Raw genomic sequence first — 20131 nt, 5'->3', positions numbered from 1 at the left:
AAATAGTTTGTAAACTTAACTAACCATCATTTATTATGTTTGGTTGCATCCTTCATTCATTAAAGTGTCATTAATGAAAAAAGAAAATCACCTAAAATGGTACTCTTGAACAACACACGTGTCTTCGTTAATCGAAAAAACCAAAACACGATCCTACCAAAAAAAAAAAAACCAAAACACAAGTACTGCAATTACTCCTTCGTGAACCTTTGTTTTTTTTTTTTTTGATAATTCACTTCTTCAGCCACCTGAAAAGGACTTGTTCATGCGTGGACTGGTTCGGGTATGCATTCTTGTGGGTAGGGCGCTCTCCCAAGTCCCAAGTCCCAAGTCATTGAAAATCTTCCAATGAATGGTCCATTTCACATACTCACATGGCGACATTAGGTTCACCTAGCCTCACAAAAATAAATAAATAAACAATGACATTGGTTCATGGGCAAAATTTGTCAAATAGTAGAATTTTAGAAAAAAATTGGTGCAGAGCATGCAGGGACGGACCCATGTTCGGCAGAGGGGGGCCATTCCCCCCCCCCCCCCAAAAACCAAATTAAAAAAAAAAACTAGTATAAAAGAAAATTAAGATTTGCTCTTTTATATATATATATATATATATTTGTCTCTTCTCATCTAAAATATTTAGATATTGACCTACAATAAAATAAATAAATAAATAAAATTCATGCCCCTTTAACTACAAAAAAAATATATATATATATATATATATATATATATATGGACTAAAACAAAATCGTGGACAAAATAAGAAGCACTATTTTATATGTTATACTTTGTTGATATGTTTATAATATAAAATGTTAAGAAATACTTATTTTGTATGTAGTATTTTGTTGAATATGAAATAGATATTAGTTTTTTTTTCATAAGTTTTTTTTGGTTTAACTTTAAGCTTTGCCCCCCCCCCCCCAGGTATGAATCCTAGTTCTGTCCTTGAGAGCATGCGGATGAAACATTTTAGTAAGTTGGACTGTTTTTTGAACTCGAGTTTAACAAACTCGAGTTCCAACCCAATTCCTCTTGCGTGAAGTCTGACATGGACCAAAAAAAAAATGTGGAAATCGAGTTTGTGAAACTCGATTTCCATTAGAACAGAACTCAAGTTTCTTGTGAAAAATCTTTTTGAAAAACCAATTAGTGTTTGGTTTTACAATAAAGAATAAGGAAAATGTTAACGAATTTTTTTAAGGCACTGGTTAATAATCAATTTAAATAAAATTTTTATAAAAAAAAAGTAATTAATATTTTGACAATTTTTTTCGTTTTCCATAAAAATAGTTTCAAAACTTTTCTAAAATGAATTATTAACACCAAAAGGACAATCATCAAACCCATAAAAACCTCAAGCTATCATGATTCATGAACGTTCCTTAATAGCATATAATTTTATTTTTTAGCTTCAGCCTAACTTGGGAATAGCGATTTGGAAAAAGTTAATGAACATATTGGTTTAAGAAATATTTTTAGAAAAGGTAGTTTTTTTTTATGAATGTGGTGTTAAAAGTTTTTAAAATGATTTATTAATAATTACTCTAAGAATACTTATTAACAAAATCCAATTTTTTTTCCCTACTAGATTTGAAAATTTTTCCTCAAGATTGATTTGAAGGAATTTCCTTCAAACTATTAAGCGGCACTTTTTAAATTAATAAATCATGAGTCATTATTTATGTGATTCACACATTACTTTTTTAATAGACTTACAAAGTTGACATCCATTAAGTTTATCGCATTATTTGCTGTTCTTTTTTTCTCATCTTTTTCCCCTTTGATGTAGCTATCCTTTATTGGAAAAATAGCATGGAGTGAATAAAAAATTGATATTTTTTATATTCACTTGAAGATATTATTAAAAGTGGTAAAAAAAATATTGAGTCCCACATAAGAAAGGAAATAGACAGTATATGAGTTTATATACTTATGAGTTGGACATTGAGTTGAGTTTTTGGCATATGTGGAAAGCCTATTTGTCCAAATAATAATATTTTATTATTTTAATTTTTGAGTCAGTTAGTCTGTGCATAACAATTATTATTGAAACAAAGTACTTGTTCAGAATTGTATAAATTCATAGTCTCTCGTTCATAAAAACTACTTTTCAGAAAACCTTCCCAGTGAGAATATTTTGTGCATTTTCATTTTGTGTCAAAGAAAGAGAAAGAGACATTGAGTAGTTTGCAGAGTACGACCTTGTATGCTTCGTTTTCGTGCTATAGGTCATTTTATCATGGGAGGCAGATGTTTGTGACTCTCAAAGTACCATAGTGATTGTGTGAGGGACAAAATTTGATTTAAGAAGATTGTGTTAAACACAAGATTTAATCTGAATCATTCATCTTTCACGCATTTGATCGGTGAGTTTTTTAATTATTTGCAGATTTCTTCTATATATATAGTATCTATTTATTATTTCGTCTATCACATCTATTTGTGTTATTGCTTATATTCAGATCGGTATGTTATTCTTTTTACTTTATCACAAAAATAAGTTGTTGAAATATATCCAACCATATTAAAGCAGATTTAAAATATATATATATATATATATATATTTTTGTGATTTACGGTGTAAGGAATTTTGTATTTGTTGAAGAACACTAAATCGACAGTTGCACATACTCTACGCAAAACTTGAAAAAACTGGGATTAATGTTTACCGCTGAGCATGAATATCTACTTGTTTATATTATAAATTGATTTATGATTTTCAAAACTTTTTTTTTTTATATAGGAAAATATGGATTTCATTGATCTGAAATTGGATTACAGCAGGACAAGAGAAAGAATTACAATAGGTCATCAATTAAAATCTGCTGAACGAAAGGTGGTGAGGACCTCCTTAGTCCTTCCATATGTGAGATTGACCCGTGAGCTCTGAATCTCTGGCTAACTCTTAGGCGCCCTGTTGCCATCCCTTTTCAGATGATGAAAGGTGCTCCAGCAGTTGAAGACAAGAGCTGAAGATCTAATATCCTGTAGAATTTGACCGAGAACTCGTCCATTTTCAAAAGTTGATTACGTGTTTGACTGTGCTAGTGATATTGATTTTTCAAGGCTATCTACCTTTTTTAATTATATTATATAATATTAGGATATTTGTCCCTTTGGATTTTTGATTGACTGGGCATGGTGTAGAGTCATGCGTGTAGACCATATGATTGATGTTTGCTTTGTACGTATCTGCAATCTCTTATCTCTTTTTTCGGGTTGGCATCATTTCATGCAATTTCTTGTGCATTCTATAAAAGCTGGAAAAAACTGGTTTGAGTTTATCGTTTATTGCGAAGGATATTCTGTGTTTGTTCGTACTGTGCGTGCTCTATTTCAGCAATTCGGTTTTGAAGAAAAAAACAAATAATAATAATAGTTGGTTTGGCTTTCTATTTTGCACAGTAACTTTTGAAAGGAAGGTCTGTTTGCTTTGTATCTGCAATCTCTTATCTCTTTTTTCGTGTTGGCATCATTTCATGCAATTTCTTGTGTATTCTATAAAAGCTGGAAAAAACTGGTTTGAGTTTATCGTTTATTGCGAAAGATATTCTGTGTTTGTTCGTACTGTGCGTGCTCTATTTCAGCAATTCGGTTTTGAAGAAAAAAAAAAAATAATAATAATAATAATAGTTGGTTTGACTTTCTATTTTGCACAGTAACTTTTGAAGGGAAGGTCTGTTTAGTACACTCATTTTTTAATTTCTAAATAATGTTATATGTATATTCACACACTTTTTTCTCATATATATTTTTACACATATTTTCAAACACATATTTTTAATTTTTAAGTGCATATACCAAACACTCTATAAATATTTATATTTATTTTTTAAACTTGGCTGGTTTTGACTTTTGAGGATTCAATTTGTTTGAATTTTGTTGAACACAAATGTCAAACAAAATTGTTGTGAATCCTATTGTGGCTCAAACCAACATGAACCTTTCTGCAATGATTTTTGAAGTGAACATAGTAGTAAGAAATACCAAGGAATGGTGGAGAAAAAAATTTCATGGGTAATTCTTCAACCTCTAAGATTGAAAGAAATGGAAAGGTTGTGCTAAAGATGACTATGGGCAAGTATCTTACTTTGAAGGATGTATTGCATGTGCTAGACATTCAAAGGAACCTTCTATTCTGGTTCATTGTTGAGCAAAAATGGTTTTAAGTTGGTTTTTTAGACTGATTAATTTTCACTCTTTAAGAGTGGAATGTATGTGGACAGAGAATATTTGAGCAATGGCTTATTTAAGATGAATGTAATGACTGCTTTTCCTACTATTAATAATAATAAGGGTATATCTTCTGTTTACATGCTTGAGTCATCTAATGTATGGCATGCTAGATTGGGTCGTGTTAATTATCATGCTTTACATAAACTAATCAATTTAAATTTATTGCCTAGAAGTGTGTAACTTGTGTGGAAGCTAAGATGGCTAGAGCATCTTTTAGATCAGTTAAAAAAATCACTGAACCTCTAGATTTAATACATAGTGATGCATGTGACATGAAATCTATACAAACTAGAGGTGGTAAGAAATATTTCATCACTTTCATAGATGATTGCTCTAGATACTTTTATGTGTACTTGCTAAGGAGCAAGGATGAGGCAATTAAGGCATTCATGCAATATAAGAATGAGGTTGAGAATCAACTCAACAAGAAGATTAAGGTTCTAAGGAGTAATAGAGGTGGGGAATATGAATCATCTTTTGGTGAGTTTTGTTTACAGCACGATATTGTTCATCAAACCACTTCACCTTATTCACCTCAGCAAAATGGAGTTGCTGAAAGGAAAAATAGAACCTTAAAAGAAATGAAATGATGAATGCAATGTTGATAAGTTCCGGTTTACCACATAACTTGTAGGGGGAAGTTATTCTTTCCGCCAATTATATTCTTAATAAATTGCCTAGAAAGAAAACCAATAAGACGCTATATGAATTATGAAAAGGTAAAAAGTCTTGCTATCAATTCTTAAAGGTGTGGGAGTGTTTGGCAAAGGTGGTTGTCCCTATTCCTAAAAGGATAAAGATAGGATTAAATTCAGTGGATTGTGTTTTTGTTGGGTATGCTCATAATAGTAGTGCATATTGGTTTCTAATTCATAAATCTAACGTTCCTGACATGAACGTGAATACCATTATTGAATCAATGAATGTAGTATTTTTTGAAGAAATATTTCCTTACAAATCCACACAAGTATCAAGTTCCCTTATGAGAAATTTTGAGCCTACATCTAGTACCTCTCATGATCAAGAGTTGATGGAAGAGAGGAATGAGGTTGAGCCTAGACGAAGTAAGAGGACTAAAACGTCAAAATTGTTTGATCCAAATTTTCTAACTTATATGTTAGAAGATGAATCTCAAAGCTTAAAGGAAGCTATTTCTACACCTGAGGCGCCTTTCTGGAGAGAAACTGTCAATAGTGAGATTGAATCCATCTTACAAAATCATACATGGGAACTAATGGATCTTCTACCAGGTTGTAAACCTCTAGGATATAAATGGATTTTAAGAGGAAACTAAAATCTGATAGATCTATTGACAAGTACAAGGCAAGACTTGTAGTAAAGGGTTACAAACAAAAGGAAGGTGTGGATTATTTTGACATATATTCACATGTTACAAGAATAACATCCATTCGGATGTTGATACCTATTGCAGCGTTGCATAACCTTGAAATACATCAAATGGATGTAAAAACTACATTCTTAAATGGTGAATTAAATGAGAAGATTTATATGAAACAACCAGAGGGGTTCATTGTTCTTGGTCAAGAAAAGAAAGTGTGCTTGCTGGTTAAATCACTTTATGGATTAAAGCAAGTTCCAAAGCAATGGCATGAAAAATTTGACAAAGCAATGATGTCAAATGGGTTTAGAATCAATGAGTGTGACAAATGTGTGTATATTAAAGATACTGCAAATGGCTATGTCATTGTGTGTCTTTATGTTGATGATATGCTCATTACAGGTAGCAATAATTATATCATTAAAGCTACCAAGAGAATGTTGACTAGTGAGTTCGACATGAAAGATTTAGGTGTTGTAGATGTGATTCTAGGAATGAAAATTTATAGAAAAATTGATGGACTTGCCTTATCTCAATCACATTATATTAAGAAAGTTCTTTAGAAATTCAAGAAATATGATGACAGTCCAGTAAGAACACTTGTAGATGTAAATTTACATCTAACTAAGAATAAAGGGCAAGGCATATCTCAGTTAGAGTATTTGTGAATAATAGGCAGTCTTATGTATATAATAAACTGCACTAGACCGAACATAACATATTTTTTCAGCAAGTTGAGTAAATACACTAGTAATCCAGGGGAAGACCACTGAAAGGCATTAGTTAGGATTTTGAGGTATTTGAAATACACCCTAAACCATGGATTGCACTACACTCGGTATCTAGCTGTACTAAAAAGGTATAGTGATGCTAATTGGATATCCGACAAAAAAGACACCAAATTCATGAGTGGATATGTCTTTACACTTGGTGGTGCAGCAGTATCTTGGAAGTCTTCTAAGCAAACATGCATTGCTAGATCCACAATGAAATCATAATTTATCGCATTGGACAAAGTAGGAGAAGCAGAGTGACTTTGTCATTTTCTGGAGGATATGCCAATGTGGATGAAACTTGTGCCCTCTATTTGTATACATTGTGATAGCAAATCAACTGTTGCTAGGGCACAGAGTCATATGTACAATGGTAAGTCTCGACATATACGTCGCATATGTAATACCATGAGGCAATTGCTCTCCAATGGAATTATTTCCATTGATTTCATAAAGTCGAAAGAGAATATAGCGGACCCGTTAACCAAAGGTTTGAATAGGAAGCAAGTAACTGCTCATCAATGGGAATGGGATTAAAGCCTATGACATAAAAGTCTTCAAGATGGCAACCTAACCTAGTTGACTAGAGATCCTAAGATATAGGTTCAAAGGGACAACCGAATCGTGGAGACTAGTTTTTATCACTATGGAGATTACATCTCCCACCCAGTGATGCTTGTAAGCAATGTTGAGGGTAAGCTTTGCCTTTAATGATTCTTATATCTTGGAATTCCAAGTGGGGTATAGCAGGATACTCTTAATAAGATTCACCTATATGAGTGTGAAGTGGGCCGCTTCCATGAGAGTTTTAAGGCTGAATTCTCTAAAGCACTTCATGAATTTACTAGGATATGTTTAGGGCCAAAATGAACACAACTATAAGAACGGAATATGTTCGAAAAGGAGCTGTGTGAATTCTATTGTCTTGGTATACACAAACGGCTGAACAGTTCAAGACATCATGTTCACTAGTTAACTAGTATATCTAGTATATCTGATAGTCTTTCACAAAGGAAAGTTCAAAGCCACAAACTACTTCTCCCGATACAATAACTTTTCTTCTACTCTTTCTGTGTCTGCATCATCATTTGCATTGTGTTTATCAATTTCTATTCATGTGTGGACTTGTTAGAAAAATAGTATGGAGTGAATAATAAATTGATGTTTTCTATGTTCACTTAAAGATGTTATTAAAAGTGGTCAAAAAATCATGAGTCCCACATAGGAAAGGAAAGAGATAATATATAAGTTTATATGCTCATGAGTTGGACATTGGGTTGGGCGTTTGGCATACGTGGACTGGGCCTACTTGTCCAAATAATAATATTTTATTATTTTAATTTTTGAGCCAGTTAGTCTATGCACAGCAGTTATTATAGAAATAGAGTACCTGTTTAGGAACGTATAATTTTCATATTCTCTCATTCATAAAAACTACTTTTCAAACAACTCTCTCAGTGAGAATATTTTTTGCATTTTCATTTTGTGTCAAAGAGAGAGAAAGAGACATTAAGTAGTTCGCAGAGCACGACCTTGTGTGCTTCATTTTCATGTTATAAATCATTTTATCTTGGGAGGCAAACGCTTGTGAGTCTCAAAGCACCACAATGATTTATGAGAGGCGAAATATGCTTTTAGGAGATTGTGTTAAACACAAGACTTAATCTGAATCATTCATCCTTCACGTATTTGGCTTGTGAGTTTTTTTAATTATTTGCAGATTTCTTCTTATTCTATCATATCTATTTGTGTTATTGCTTATATTTAGATCTGTATGTTGTTCATGTTACTTTATCACAAAAATAAACTGTTGAAATATATCCAACATCCTTTTCCTCCAACATTCAATTGACAACAATCCTATTTCGGTCAATGGGCATTGAAGTATTTTCAATTAAATTCAAGTTTTCGTATTAACCATGATGGGATGTTAGAGAACTCAACTAGGGTTAAGATTGCAACTCATTGTAAACCTAGGGTAACATATGGTTGGTTAGGGCTAAGTAGAGTTCATCTACTATATAAATCCCTCAATGTAAATACACATAATGTACCTTTTTTTGGTATGTGCTTTTCTCTTTCTCATTCTTTTTATTTTCTATTTTTATTTTTATGAAACCCTTTCTCACTCATAATACCTACAACAATTTCTATATATATATTGTAACAAAATGAGCTCAAAAGAATGTGGGGTGTGCATATAATGTAACTTTTTTGTTGTTGTTGAAAAACTAGACTCGAAGCCTAGAGAAAAAATTGAAAAAGTCAAAAAGAGACTATTAAGAGTCATGAATTACCAGAAGAGCTGTATCATCATGTGAAGAATTTTGTTATTTTTAGATAATCAAGCAATGATTTTAGATGTTTCAGCTGATTTATATACGTCTTAAGGCCCAATTATCAAGCCCCAATATGGAGTGGCCCGAATTGAAATAGTAAAAGCCCAGATATTTTTGAAGAATTATATATGCATTTTTCAAACACATCCCTTAGTTAGCACGTTTTTAAAATTATTTAAAAAATTACTCAATTTCGGAATGCACATAAAACTCGAGTCACTTGAACTCGAGTTTTGTATTTAGTTTTGCCACTTTGCCCTGTTTGTTTAGACAAAAACATTTTCTAAAAAATAAGTTATTTTCTAAAATATATTTTATGTGAAACTATTTCATTTTAGTAATTATTTTAAAATGGATTGAAAAGTAATTTTTTAACTTTTTATTTATTTATTTAACTTACTGTGAAATAGAATTATTTAGAAAAAGAAAAAAAAAACATATCAAATAGTACCAAGCCCCAAAGACCCATGAACAAAACCAAATACAAAACCCAAAACATATCAAATACCTGATCGGATCGTCTCCTCTTGCTCTTCTTCTTCTCTAGAACTCCAACGTGTTCTTCTTCTCCACTGGAGCGGTGGCGGCGAGAAACCACACCCACATTAAGTGCGATTCGATTTCCCTGAAGCCTTCGCCGCCATCGCCGCCTGGGTTTAGTCAGAATAACGTTTGTGTTCACATAATTTTTTTTGTTCCACCGACAGAAACTTTCAGGTAATTCTAAACTTTTCATCTTAGTTTTCTGTTTGTTTGCCTAGAAAATTGTCAAGAAACAAAAAGAAGTTTTATATTGAGAAGTGGGTCCTGAACTTGCATTGTCCATTTACTTATATCCATTTCTTGTTGGTTGCTATGATATATTTATTATTATTATTATTATGCATCAAAATCTAAAACTTATGATATTTTTAGTAGTTTTTTTTTTTTTTTTGGTTAGATTATTTTTAAGAAAACATAGAATTCTTGCTTTGCCTCTTTTGGGCACAGAAGGTGCTTGTTGAAATGCCTCTTAGAGTTTAAGTTCGTGCAAACTTGTTGTGGATTCATATTCTACCTTTTCAATTTTTGGGTTTTTATTTTGGTGTGGTTAGAATTTGACAATGAGTGGATTGAAATGCTTCATTGAGTATAAGTTTGTCAAGACTTGTTGTGGCTCTATATTCTTATTTGTTTTTTGGGGACTTTCATGTTAGTGTAAGGTACTGAATTTTTTTTTTTTTTTTTGGGGGTTGTTATTGTCGTTGTTTGGATTTGGTTAGAATTTGATAGTGAGGAGGATAGATAGGATGATAGTAGGTGCTCGTACCCCGCTTAAAAGATGGCAGCAGGCTGCTGTTGCAGTCGGCTCGGCAGTAGGTGCATTGCTGAATCCACGAAGAGCAGATCTAATAGCAGCCCTTGGGGAGACTACTGGAAAGCCTTCTTTTGAAAGAGTTCTCGAGAGGATGAAGAGGAGCCCAGAAGGCAGAGTAAGTCTATTCTCCAAACTTATTAGTTGTTTATGACATATTTAGATTTGATAATGAATGATGACATTGAATTTACTGGATAGCCTGTTGTGTATTTGTGTGAATGTTGATTGTTATGGTATTCATAGTCGTGGCCATTGTTTCTACTTGACAAGCCTGTCTTTATGTTTTTGTTGTCATGAAAATGAAGTATTTTGATTACCGAAATTTCATAGTGTTTAAACTAGATTTTTTTTGGGTTCATTTTGAATGAAAACATGTTCTATAGAAATTAGCTTGCTGGTGCCTTTTGATACTCCTGGTATATCCCACGTGTTACTGTTAAATTTGCTTATTGGAAGGTCGAAATTTAAATTTTACTTTTGTGTTTATGGGTATTGATTGTTTCTGTTCTTGCAAAGGAACTAGTTATTTTCTGTTCCCTATGATGCTTCATTATGAACCATGCTAATGCTGATCAATCCATGATTGATACTTTCTTCATTCATATGCTGAGGGAATGAGAATATTTAAAGAAGAAAAATCACAGAATTTTGTACAACTATATAGAATTGCTGGTGCAAATGCATTGCTTTAAATTTTGGAAGGCTGCAAAGCTTGGAGGTCACTATGAATGAACAATTGTATTGCTAGCGAGAAGATCCCTTAATTTTCTTTGGGATCTTATCAATGAATTTTTAATTTCTTCTAATAGGAATGTGTCGTATTTTGAAGTATCAGAGCATCAGTGTCATAAATTGAAGAACAGTCATGATGAAAAACATCCATGTTATAGGAAAAGAAAGATTAAATATATTTCCGTTTCGCTCTTATATTATGCATTTGATGACTAATGAGGCCCATGAGGGACTGAATACTTATTGAGTCAAGTTTGCAATATTTGTGGAGATACATTTTATGTTATTAGAAAAGTGAAAGAGTCACTCAATTTTTCTCTTAGGTTTTTAATTGGTACTTTGCAACACATCCAGAACGTAATTGTCAAAACTTTGCTGCACTATGAATGCATTTTTTATAATTTGATCACTACCATGAGGAGATTGTTTTTTGTGGATTGGTGTATTATGTGCCGACATTGTGGAGAGACAGTAGACCACTTACTTCTTCATTGTGAGATGGCTTATCGGTTATGGAGTTTTGTCTTTATAACTTTTGGCCTGTCTTGGGTTGTACCTAGATCGATCCCAGATTTGCTTTTTGGTTGGTGGAATTGGTTGGAAGTACTCGTCTCAGATTTGGAATTTAGTTCCGTTGTGCATCCTTTGGTGTATTTGGAAGGAATGGAATCGGCGGACTTTTGAGGATTTGGATAGTTCCGGTGATCAGATGCTTGCTTCTTTTAGTGGGACTCTTTTTGATTGGTCTCGGGCATGGGGACTCACAACTAGTGATTCTCTCCCTTCTTTCCTTAGCTCTCTTTCTCTTTGTAATTAATTTGTTGATTGGTTTTCTTTTTTGTTTTTTCTCTGTTTTCTCCTTTTTGTATTTTCTGGGTTTGCTCTATGTTCTTCATGCATAGAGTAGCCTTTCGTTTATATAACAATCTTACTTATCAAGAAAAAGAATTTGTCAGTGTATAAATTTGGGTGGGATACAAATTGCCCATCGACCAAAATTTTTGTATCTTGATTCATGAAGGGTCAAACTAGTTAGAACAGCCTCTTCGATCCTTCAACCTACATTTTGTCATTGTTTCAATGTACTTATGCTTCCAATTCTTTCATATTTATCTTGCATTTGTAACTGACTTTTCTGTACTTCTAATCTTTTTCCCATTCATAAACAGATGATATGTGACCCCCAAAAAGATTGAAATTTCAGTTTAATTTTGAGACTGGAATTTTCATTTTTGTGAAACCCCCAGTGATACTGTGTTGATAGTGTTTTGTATGATGCGCAGATCAATGAGAAATCCTTTCTGGAAGATAGACCATTGTTTTAATGTTAAATCTTCTCTGTTGGCCCCCTAGCTAATGCTACATTTCTTTTTTCTCATTTTGTTGCTGGCATCTTCTTAACTCTATGGCCATGAGTATTGCCTCTAATTTTATTGTTCATAACCAAGAACAATTTATCTACTTGACAGGCTGTTTTGTTGGAGCGACCACGTGTGATATCTACAGAAGTGGGGCATGCTTGGGACCTACCACCGAACACATTTGGTGCTGCCTATGCAAACTTCATGGGATCAAGAAATTTTTCTCCCGATGACAGACCACCGGTGCGGTTCATGGACACAGATGAACTGGCATATGTAGCCACGCGGGCTCGTGAGGTGCATGATTTCTGGCACACCCTTTTTGATCTCCCTACCAACTTAATTGGTGAGTCAGCACTCAAGGTGATAGAGTTTGAGCAAATGTACCTTCCCATGTGCATGCTGTCTGTTGTAGGGGGCACTGCAAGATTCAATGAGAAGCAAAGGAAATTGTTTTTCCAGCACTACTTTCCATGGGCCGTCCGGGCTGGCCTGCAGTGTACAGATCTCATGTGTATATATTATGAACAGCATTTTCATGAGGATTTGGAGGATGTTCGGAGGAAATGGGGGATACTTCCTGCTCCTATTCCTCCTACATAAGACGCTATCTGAACAACAGCAACTGCACCTAGTTTGGTGGATAGTTGCTTTGCTGGATTTTGAGTTTTATACAACTTCTACTTGGTGGATAGTGAGGCAGACCCTGACCAGATGTTTAGTTAGACGGAATTAAACTTTCTGCATTAGTCATACAAATAAAACTATTTTGAAAGAGATCTGGAACGTTTGTACCATGACCTCTAGCTTACAGTATCTGCTGCCACAGCAATTTATGTGTCAATTTTGACAAATTTTACTTGGGGGGACTCCACAACAAACGTGACATTAGACAAGCCTGACCCATAATGAATTATGGAGTTAACAAGTGCACAAATTGGATTCCATAATCCATATTGGTAATGGATTAAAACTTCCAAGGGGATAATTTGTTTAAAACCGATTGCTCCATTGTTGAAGTTGATGTGTTTAACAGAAATTTGAACAATACTCCACGGTTCATACGGAGTACAAATGCATGAAAATCTGTTGCGAAATAAATAAACTTAAATGTAAATAAATTTTACTTTTTTCCAATTAAAAGCGAGTAATAGATATATGCAACACCTCTCCCATGTGGGGGTGAACCCAATAGATATGAGTAATAGATATATGCAACACCTCTCCCATGTGGGGGTGAACCCAATAGATATATGCAACACCTCTCCCATGTGGGGGTGAACCCAACAAAGGGGAGATCCATATCTATGTGAGAGGAATGTATACCCATTATGCAATATACCCCCTCCGAAACCAGAGGGAGAATTCAGGTAGGCAGTATGTGCCTAATAAGTCATAACAATAGAACACCTGGACAAGCTAGTGGAAGAAACAAATTCAGAAGCCTAGATGTCTGTAACCACTGTCACAGATGGCAGATGCTCATATGGCTCAAATAAAAAAAAAAAAAAAAAAAAAAAAAAAAAAACGCAACTCTACCTTCAGCAAGAAGAAGCGCTATCCAAACCTAGTCAGTAGACCACTTACTTCTTCGTTGTGAGATGGCTTATCGGTTATGGAGTTTTGTCTTTATAACTTTTGGCCTGTCTTGGGTTGTACCTAGATCGATCCCAGATTTGCTTTTTGGCTGGTGGAATTGGTTGGGAAAGTACTCGTCTCAGATTTGGAATTTAGTTCCGTTGTGCATCCTTTGGTGTATTTGGAAGGAACGGAATTGGCAGACTTTTGAGGATTTGGATAGTTCCGGTGATCAGATGCTTGCTTCTTTTAGTGGGACTCTTTTTGATTGGTCTCGGGCATGGGGACTCACAACTAGTGATTCTCTCCCTTCTTTCCTTAGCTCTCTTTCTCTTTGTAATTAATTTGTTGATTGGTTTTCTTTTTTGTTTTTTCTCTGTTTTCTCCTTTTTGTATTTTCTGGGTTTGCTCTATGTTCTTCATGCATAGAGTAGCCTTTCGTTTATATAACAATCTTACTTATCAAGAAAAAGAATTTGTCAGTGTATAAATTTGGGTGGGATACAAATTGCCCATCGACCAAAATTTTTGTATCTTGATTCATGAAGGGTCAAACTAGTTAGAACAGCCTCTTCGATCCTTCAACCTACATTTTGTCATTGTTTCAATGTACTTATGCTTCCAATTCTTTCATATTTATCTTGCATTTGTAACTGACTTTTCTGTACTTCTAATCTTTTTCCCATTCATAAACAGATGATATGTGACCCCCAAAAAGATTGAAATTTCAGTTTAATTTTGAGACTGGAATTTTCATTTTTGTGAAACCCCCAGTGATACTGTGTTGATAGTGTTTTGTATGATGCGCAGATCAATGAGAAATCCTTTCTGGAAGATAGACCATTCTTTTAATGTTAAATCTTCTCTGTTGGCCCCCTAGCTAATGCTACATTTCTTTTTTCTCATTTTGTTGCTGGCATCTTCTTAACTCTATGGCCATGAGTATTGCCTCTAATTTTATTGTTCATAACCAAGAACAATTTATCTACTTGACAGGCTGTTTTGTTGGAGCAACCACGTGTGATATCTACAGAAGTGGGGCATGCTTGGGACCTACCACCGAACACATTTGGTGCTGCCTATGCAAACTTCATGGGATCAAGAAATTTTTCTCCCGATGACAGACCACCGGTGCGGTTCATGGACACAGATGAACTGGCATATGTAGCCACGCGGGCTCGTGAGGTGCATGATTTCTGGCACACCCTTTTTGATCTCCCTACCAACTTAATTGGTGAGTCAGCACTCAAGGTGATAGAGTTTGAGCAAATGTACCTTCCCATGTGCATGCTGTCTGTTGTAGGGGGCACTGCAAGATTCAATGAGAAGCAAAGGAAATTGTTTTTCCAGCACTACTTTCCATGGGCCGTCCGGGCTGGCCTGCAGTGTACAGATCTCATGTGTATATATTATGAACAGCATTTTCATGAGGATTTGGAGGATGTTCGGAGGAAATGGGGGATACTTCCTGCTCCTATTCCTCCTACATAAGACGCTATCTGAACAACAGCAACTGCACCTAGTTTGGTGGATAGTTGCTTTGCTGGATTTTGAGTTTTATACAACTTCTACTTGTACCAACAGCAACTTATGCAGAAACGCACCATGAAGCAAACATATAATCTGCATTTTTTTTATTAGTGAGGCAGACCCTGACCAGATGTTTAGTTAGACGGAATTAAACTTTCTGCATTAGTCATACAAATAAAACTATTTTGAAAGAGATCTGGAACGTTTGTACCATGACCTCTAGCTTACAGTATCTGCTGCCACAGCAATTTATGTGTCAATTTTGACAAATTTTACTTGGGGGGACTCCACAACAAACGTGACATTAGACAAGCCTGACCCATAATGAATTATGGAGTTAACAAGTGCACAAATTGGATTCCATAATCCATATTGGTAATGGATTAAAACTTCCAAGGGGATAATTTGTTTAAAACCGATTGCTCCATTGTTGAAGTTGATGTGTTTAACAGAAATTTGAACAATACTCCACGGTTCATACGGAGTACAAATGCATGAAAATCTGTTGCGAAATAAATAAACTTAAATGGAAATACATTTTACTTTTTTCCAATTAAAAGCGAGTAATAGATATATGCAACACCTCTCTCATGTGGGGGTGAACCCAACAAAGGGGAGATCCATATCTATGTGAGAGGAATGTATACCCATTATGCAATATACCCCCTCCGAAACCAGAGGGAGAATTCAGGTAGGCAGTATGTGCCTAATAAGTCATAACAATAGAACACCTGGACAAGCTAGTGGAAGAAACAAATTCAGAAGCCTAGATGTCTGTAACCACTGTCACAGATGGCAGATGCTCATATGGCTCAAAACACCACTATGACTCCAACCAAGCTGGATCCAAACTTTAAACACTACCAAGCCTGATGCAATCTCACAAAGGAGTGAGTCAACAGCTAATAAACCTGCCAATGGATTTTGGAAAAATGTGTGCAAGTCTCAAAGGATTCAGTGGGGGGAGGAAGCAGAAATAGATTGCAATGAGGGAAAAAGGAAGACACCAAAATGTGACTCAAAACACAGTATGAAACAATTATGCATTAAATGTAACTTTGTGCTTAACAGTAACTGAGCTTTGTAACAAATGTTTATGCATATAGAATAAGGAACTCTTGATTGAATTATCCAAACAACCACAAAACCAATATATTACATAAAATGACCCCAGCAAGTTTTCATTGTTTACATAAAAGAAGACAGCACTGCTTCGTCCAAATTACAGGTTCCACAAAAATCAATAAACAGTACTTCCATTTTGCAGATATGCCAGCATATCTCAGTTACCGCCACCACCAGCCGGTCCTCCACCAAAGAGGTAGCCCAGAGAAGATCCACCACCAGGGGCAGAATGGACCTTAGTAGAGGGCCGATCCTGCATCCAGGAATAAAACATATCAATCTTTATCCTTATTTTTTAGTAAGTACTTATGCTAAGTTATTTACCTATTTACAGTTTAGTTATATCGGGAAAAATAACTCAACTGTAACATTAGTAATATTCAATTACCTACTACATAAGCCACAAACGTTAAATACCTTCTCTCAACTCCATAATGTCCCCAAAAAACTTGATAAGAATTGTAATCAAATCTACTTTTGCAAAACTGACGTTCATTAACATAATGCTTAATACTAGCAAAAAGAAAACATCATCTTGAACCTCAAAAAGGGTAAAGATTGATGCTTTAAAGACAATTCTTTCTAAATATTTATAATCAAACTTCATGAAAACAAAGATAAAGCAGAGATAAACAAAGCCCTTCACGTATGATTCAATGTATGATACACAAGCTGAGACTAAATATACACATATTGGAAAATGAGGTATCGAGTGTTCTCGCCATTCTACCAAATTACAAGGCTGTTATATCCTTAACAGGCTCAAGTACGAGTCTAAATGCAGAGCTCTTCCTTCAAAAACATCTATAACCTAAACATTATGCTGTGAGAGAGAGAGAGAGCGAGAGCTAGGGAAGGGAAAAGAAACCTTCAAACATTCAGACTCCCCGGCAGCATAAATCAATAACAGCAAAAACAAAAATTGGAACACAAAAAAGGGAAAAACAGGTCTGAAAGATGAAAAGAAACCAAAACATATGAATATTGCATGCAAAGCATTGCAANATGAGTGACGTGCATGTTTGTTTCTGTTTCAGATCTATATTAATTTTTTTTTTTTTTGCTTTTCTTTTTTGTACAGTGTACGTCTGTGATTGGACATTTATCTTGCTTTGATTTGATTTGATTGGGTATCTTTTTTTTAGGGTTTCACAATGATTGTGGATCTGATTTTTATTTATTTATTCATGTGAAAAATTCATTCTTTTTATGTGAAATGGATGAAATTTATCTGAATGGTTTGGTAATGTGCAAACTTCATCTGGGGCGTCGTACCCATGTCATTCTGGTTTCGTATCTGCTCTTGTTATATTATAATTTTTCAAAAATTACTCATGTGGTCGCGACCAGTGGTAGGTTTCAAGTGGAGGAAATGAAAAGAGAGTTTGAGGAAGACATAAAATAATACTAGTAGAAGAAGTAAATAAAGGGACATTTAATTAAGGTGTGGTTTTAGGTAGGTTAGAATGGCTGAGAAGAGTGCATGTGAACAATCCTGATTAGTCTGTTGAGGATCCATAGTTGATCCCATAGGTTTGGGACTAAGGTTTTGTTGTTGTTGGATGAAATTTTTTGCCATTGTTAATAGTTTGTAATTTGGTTTATGCCTCTTTTGATAGTTATAGAGATATACATTTAATGTAGTAATTGAGCAAAACTGAGGTGGATTTCGATTGTCATAATCATGGTATTAACTTAGATTAAACCAAAAAGGGGGGTGGGGTGAAGACAATGTAGGTATTTAACTAGAAATTTGGTGAGCTTTGTTAATCTCGTGAGTTGTGAGCATGGGGTGATTGTGCTTTTTTTTTTTTTTTTTTCACCCCCTGTTTTTGTTATGTACAAGTTCACTCTTTAGTCCCATTACTAATTCAAAGGTAGTAACACCTTGTAGTTTGAGAATCAAGTTAATGGTAAAGGTTTTAGGATTTGGTCACTATAATAATATTGCTTGGTCTAAGGTAGTCTACAATTGACTGGCTTCTGTAGGACAGAGCAGATTTTACTTATTTACTGATGTTTTCATTAGCGTAACATAGAGCAGTTATGTTGGGTGGTAGTTAGAGATTGAGGTGAATTTTGATCAAGTGTTCATGCTTGGTACTTGCATATGAAGGCATATGTTGAAGACATCCTTTAGCATCATAGCTTATTATGATTTATGATATTTTCTTTTAACTTTTGATCTAGATTCTGACTCCTTTTTTCTTATTTGCCTGCATGTCAGACTCTTAACTTGTTTTAGAGGAACTGAGAGAGCATGGGTCGCGGAGTTAGCAGCGGTGGAGGACAGAGTTCCTTGGGCTATCTGTTTGGCAGTGGAGAGGCTCCTGCTCCTAAACCTGTCCAAACTAATGTTGAAGCTGCTCCAAGTGAAGCGCCAGCTGTGAATAATTCACCTGCTCCCAAACCTGCCACGGCTTCTCCACCAGTAGATGTTACCAAGCAGATCCCTGCTGGTATCCATAGTACTTCTACAAATAACTACATGCGAGCAGATGGTCAAAACACTGGGAATTTCATCACGGTATGACTATACTCACGATATCTTTGCCACTTTCCTAATGCAATTCACAGGGACATTGTCATTCTAAAAATAGTACAAAATTTTGTGTAACATTAAAAGAGTAGACGCTGTTGCAAAAGCTGGCATCTTTTTCACTTAAAGCTGTTATTAGTATTTTAATAACAATATATTTAAAGGTTTGGTTAGAAAGAAGGACCAAAAAAAAAAAGAAAAGCAAAAAAAAAAAAAATTAATATAGATCTGAAACAGAAACAAACATGCACGTCACTCGTTATATATATATATATATATATATAGCAATCATTTTGCCACTACTAACCCAACAAAATCCCACTGATTTTACTTTCAACCAAACAAAAAACGAAAATTTCAATCCAAATTGACAAAATCTTTTTTTTTTTTTTGGAAGTATCAAATCAGTGAGAGTGAAAACAGTAAAAAAAAAAATTGAAAGCAGGAATTGATGAGAGAGCATAGTGTTGTGAATGAAAGTGAAACCCTAGAAAATGGAGATCGAGGAAGGTTTAGGGTTTGGTGAATTGGTTTACCTTTGTTGCTGGGGATCAGATCTGAAGGCAAGTTCTCTGAAAGCACCAGAGAGAGAGAAAGTGAGTTAAGCGAGAGAGTAAGAGAGAGAGAGCAACGTGAGTGAGTTTAGTATTTATTGTAGAGCTGGTGAAAGAGAGAGAGAGAGAGAGAGATTGATTCTTTGAACTTTTACCTATGGTTTTTAAATTTTTAATGCTTTTTTTTTTAATAATTTAATTTTTTTAAACTTTATTATTCAATAATTAAGATATATATATATATATATATTTGAAATAGTTAACATCGCGCCCCATGTGGGTGGAATTAGGATCCTTCCAATCCTCTATACACGGGAGGTACCATTCAACCTGGTAAGTCCGTCAGTTGGGAAAGAGAGTCTTGAATCTTGAATATTTTCGTTTAAAACACTTTAAAATGTCAATTGAATTACAATTTTGATTATAATTAATGGTTATAATAAATAGGAATGAGAGATTTGAATTGCAATTCTCTTATAATAATATTAATGAATTACAAAATTATTGAATGATTAATGTAGGAGCTCAAAAAATGGCCCAATTCACTTAGAATAGTGGTACTAAGTATTTTCGGTCCAACACAATTAATTTGTAAGAGAGTGGGCTTTCGAAGTCAATTGTGATGCTTTGTATGGTCTAAGCATGAAATCAATGAAGTTGTG

General features: G+C 34.5%; 1 protein-coding gene and 1 non-coding gene across 3 annotated transcripts; both read left to right on the top strand.

Moving 5' to 3' along the window:
• The first annotated feature begins 9128 nt into the window (after positions 1–9128).
• On the top strand, positions 9129–15526 carry LOC111986533 (ubiquinone biosynthesis protein COQ4 homolog, mitochondrial). 2 transcript variants are annotated; one of them, XM_024018176.2, is made up of 3 exons: positions 9129–9410; positions 9956–10165; positions 14718–15526. In XM_024018176.2, exons 2-3 carry the CDS (start codon positions 9983–9985, stop codon positions 15210–15212), a joined length of 678 nt encoding a protein of 225 aa, XP_023873944.1. In that variant the 5' UTR covers positions 9129–9410; positions 9956–9982; the 3' UTR covers positions 15213–15526. The 2 variants fall into 2 exon arrangements, with proteins under 2 accessions (XP_023873944.1, XP_065630004.1); XM_065773932.1 differs by lacking the exon at positions 14718–15526 and adding an exon at positions 12252–13002.
• On the top strand, positions 10583–10667 carry LOC111986575 (small nucleolar RNA snoR53Y). Its single transcript, XR_002880197.1, has one exon. It is a non-coding gene; the product is annotated as a small nucleolar RNA snoR53Y (small nucleolar RNA).
• Positions 15527–20131: the final 4605 nt, after the last annotated feature.

This window comes from Quercus suber, unplaced genomic scaffold (genome assembly GCF_002906115.3).
Source record: "Quercus suber isolate HL8 unplaced genomic scaffold, Cork oak 2.0 scaffold_83, whole genome shotgun sequence".
In the NCBI taxonomy this organism is placed as follows: Eukaryota; Viridiplantae; Streptophyta; class Magnoliopsida; order Fagales; family Fagaceae; genus Quercus; species Quercus suber.
This window is presented reverse-complemented; position numbering and strand designations above follow the sequence as displayed.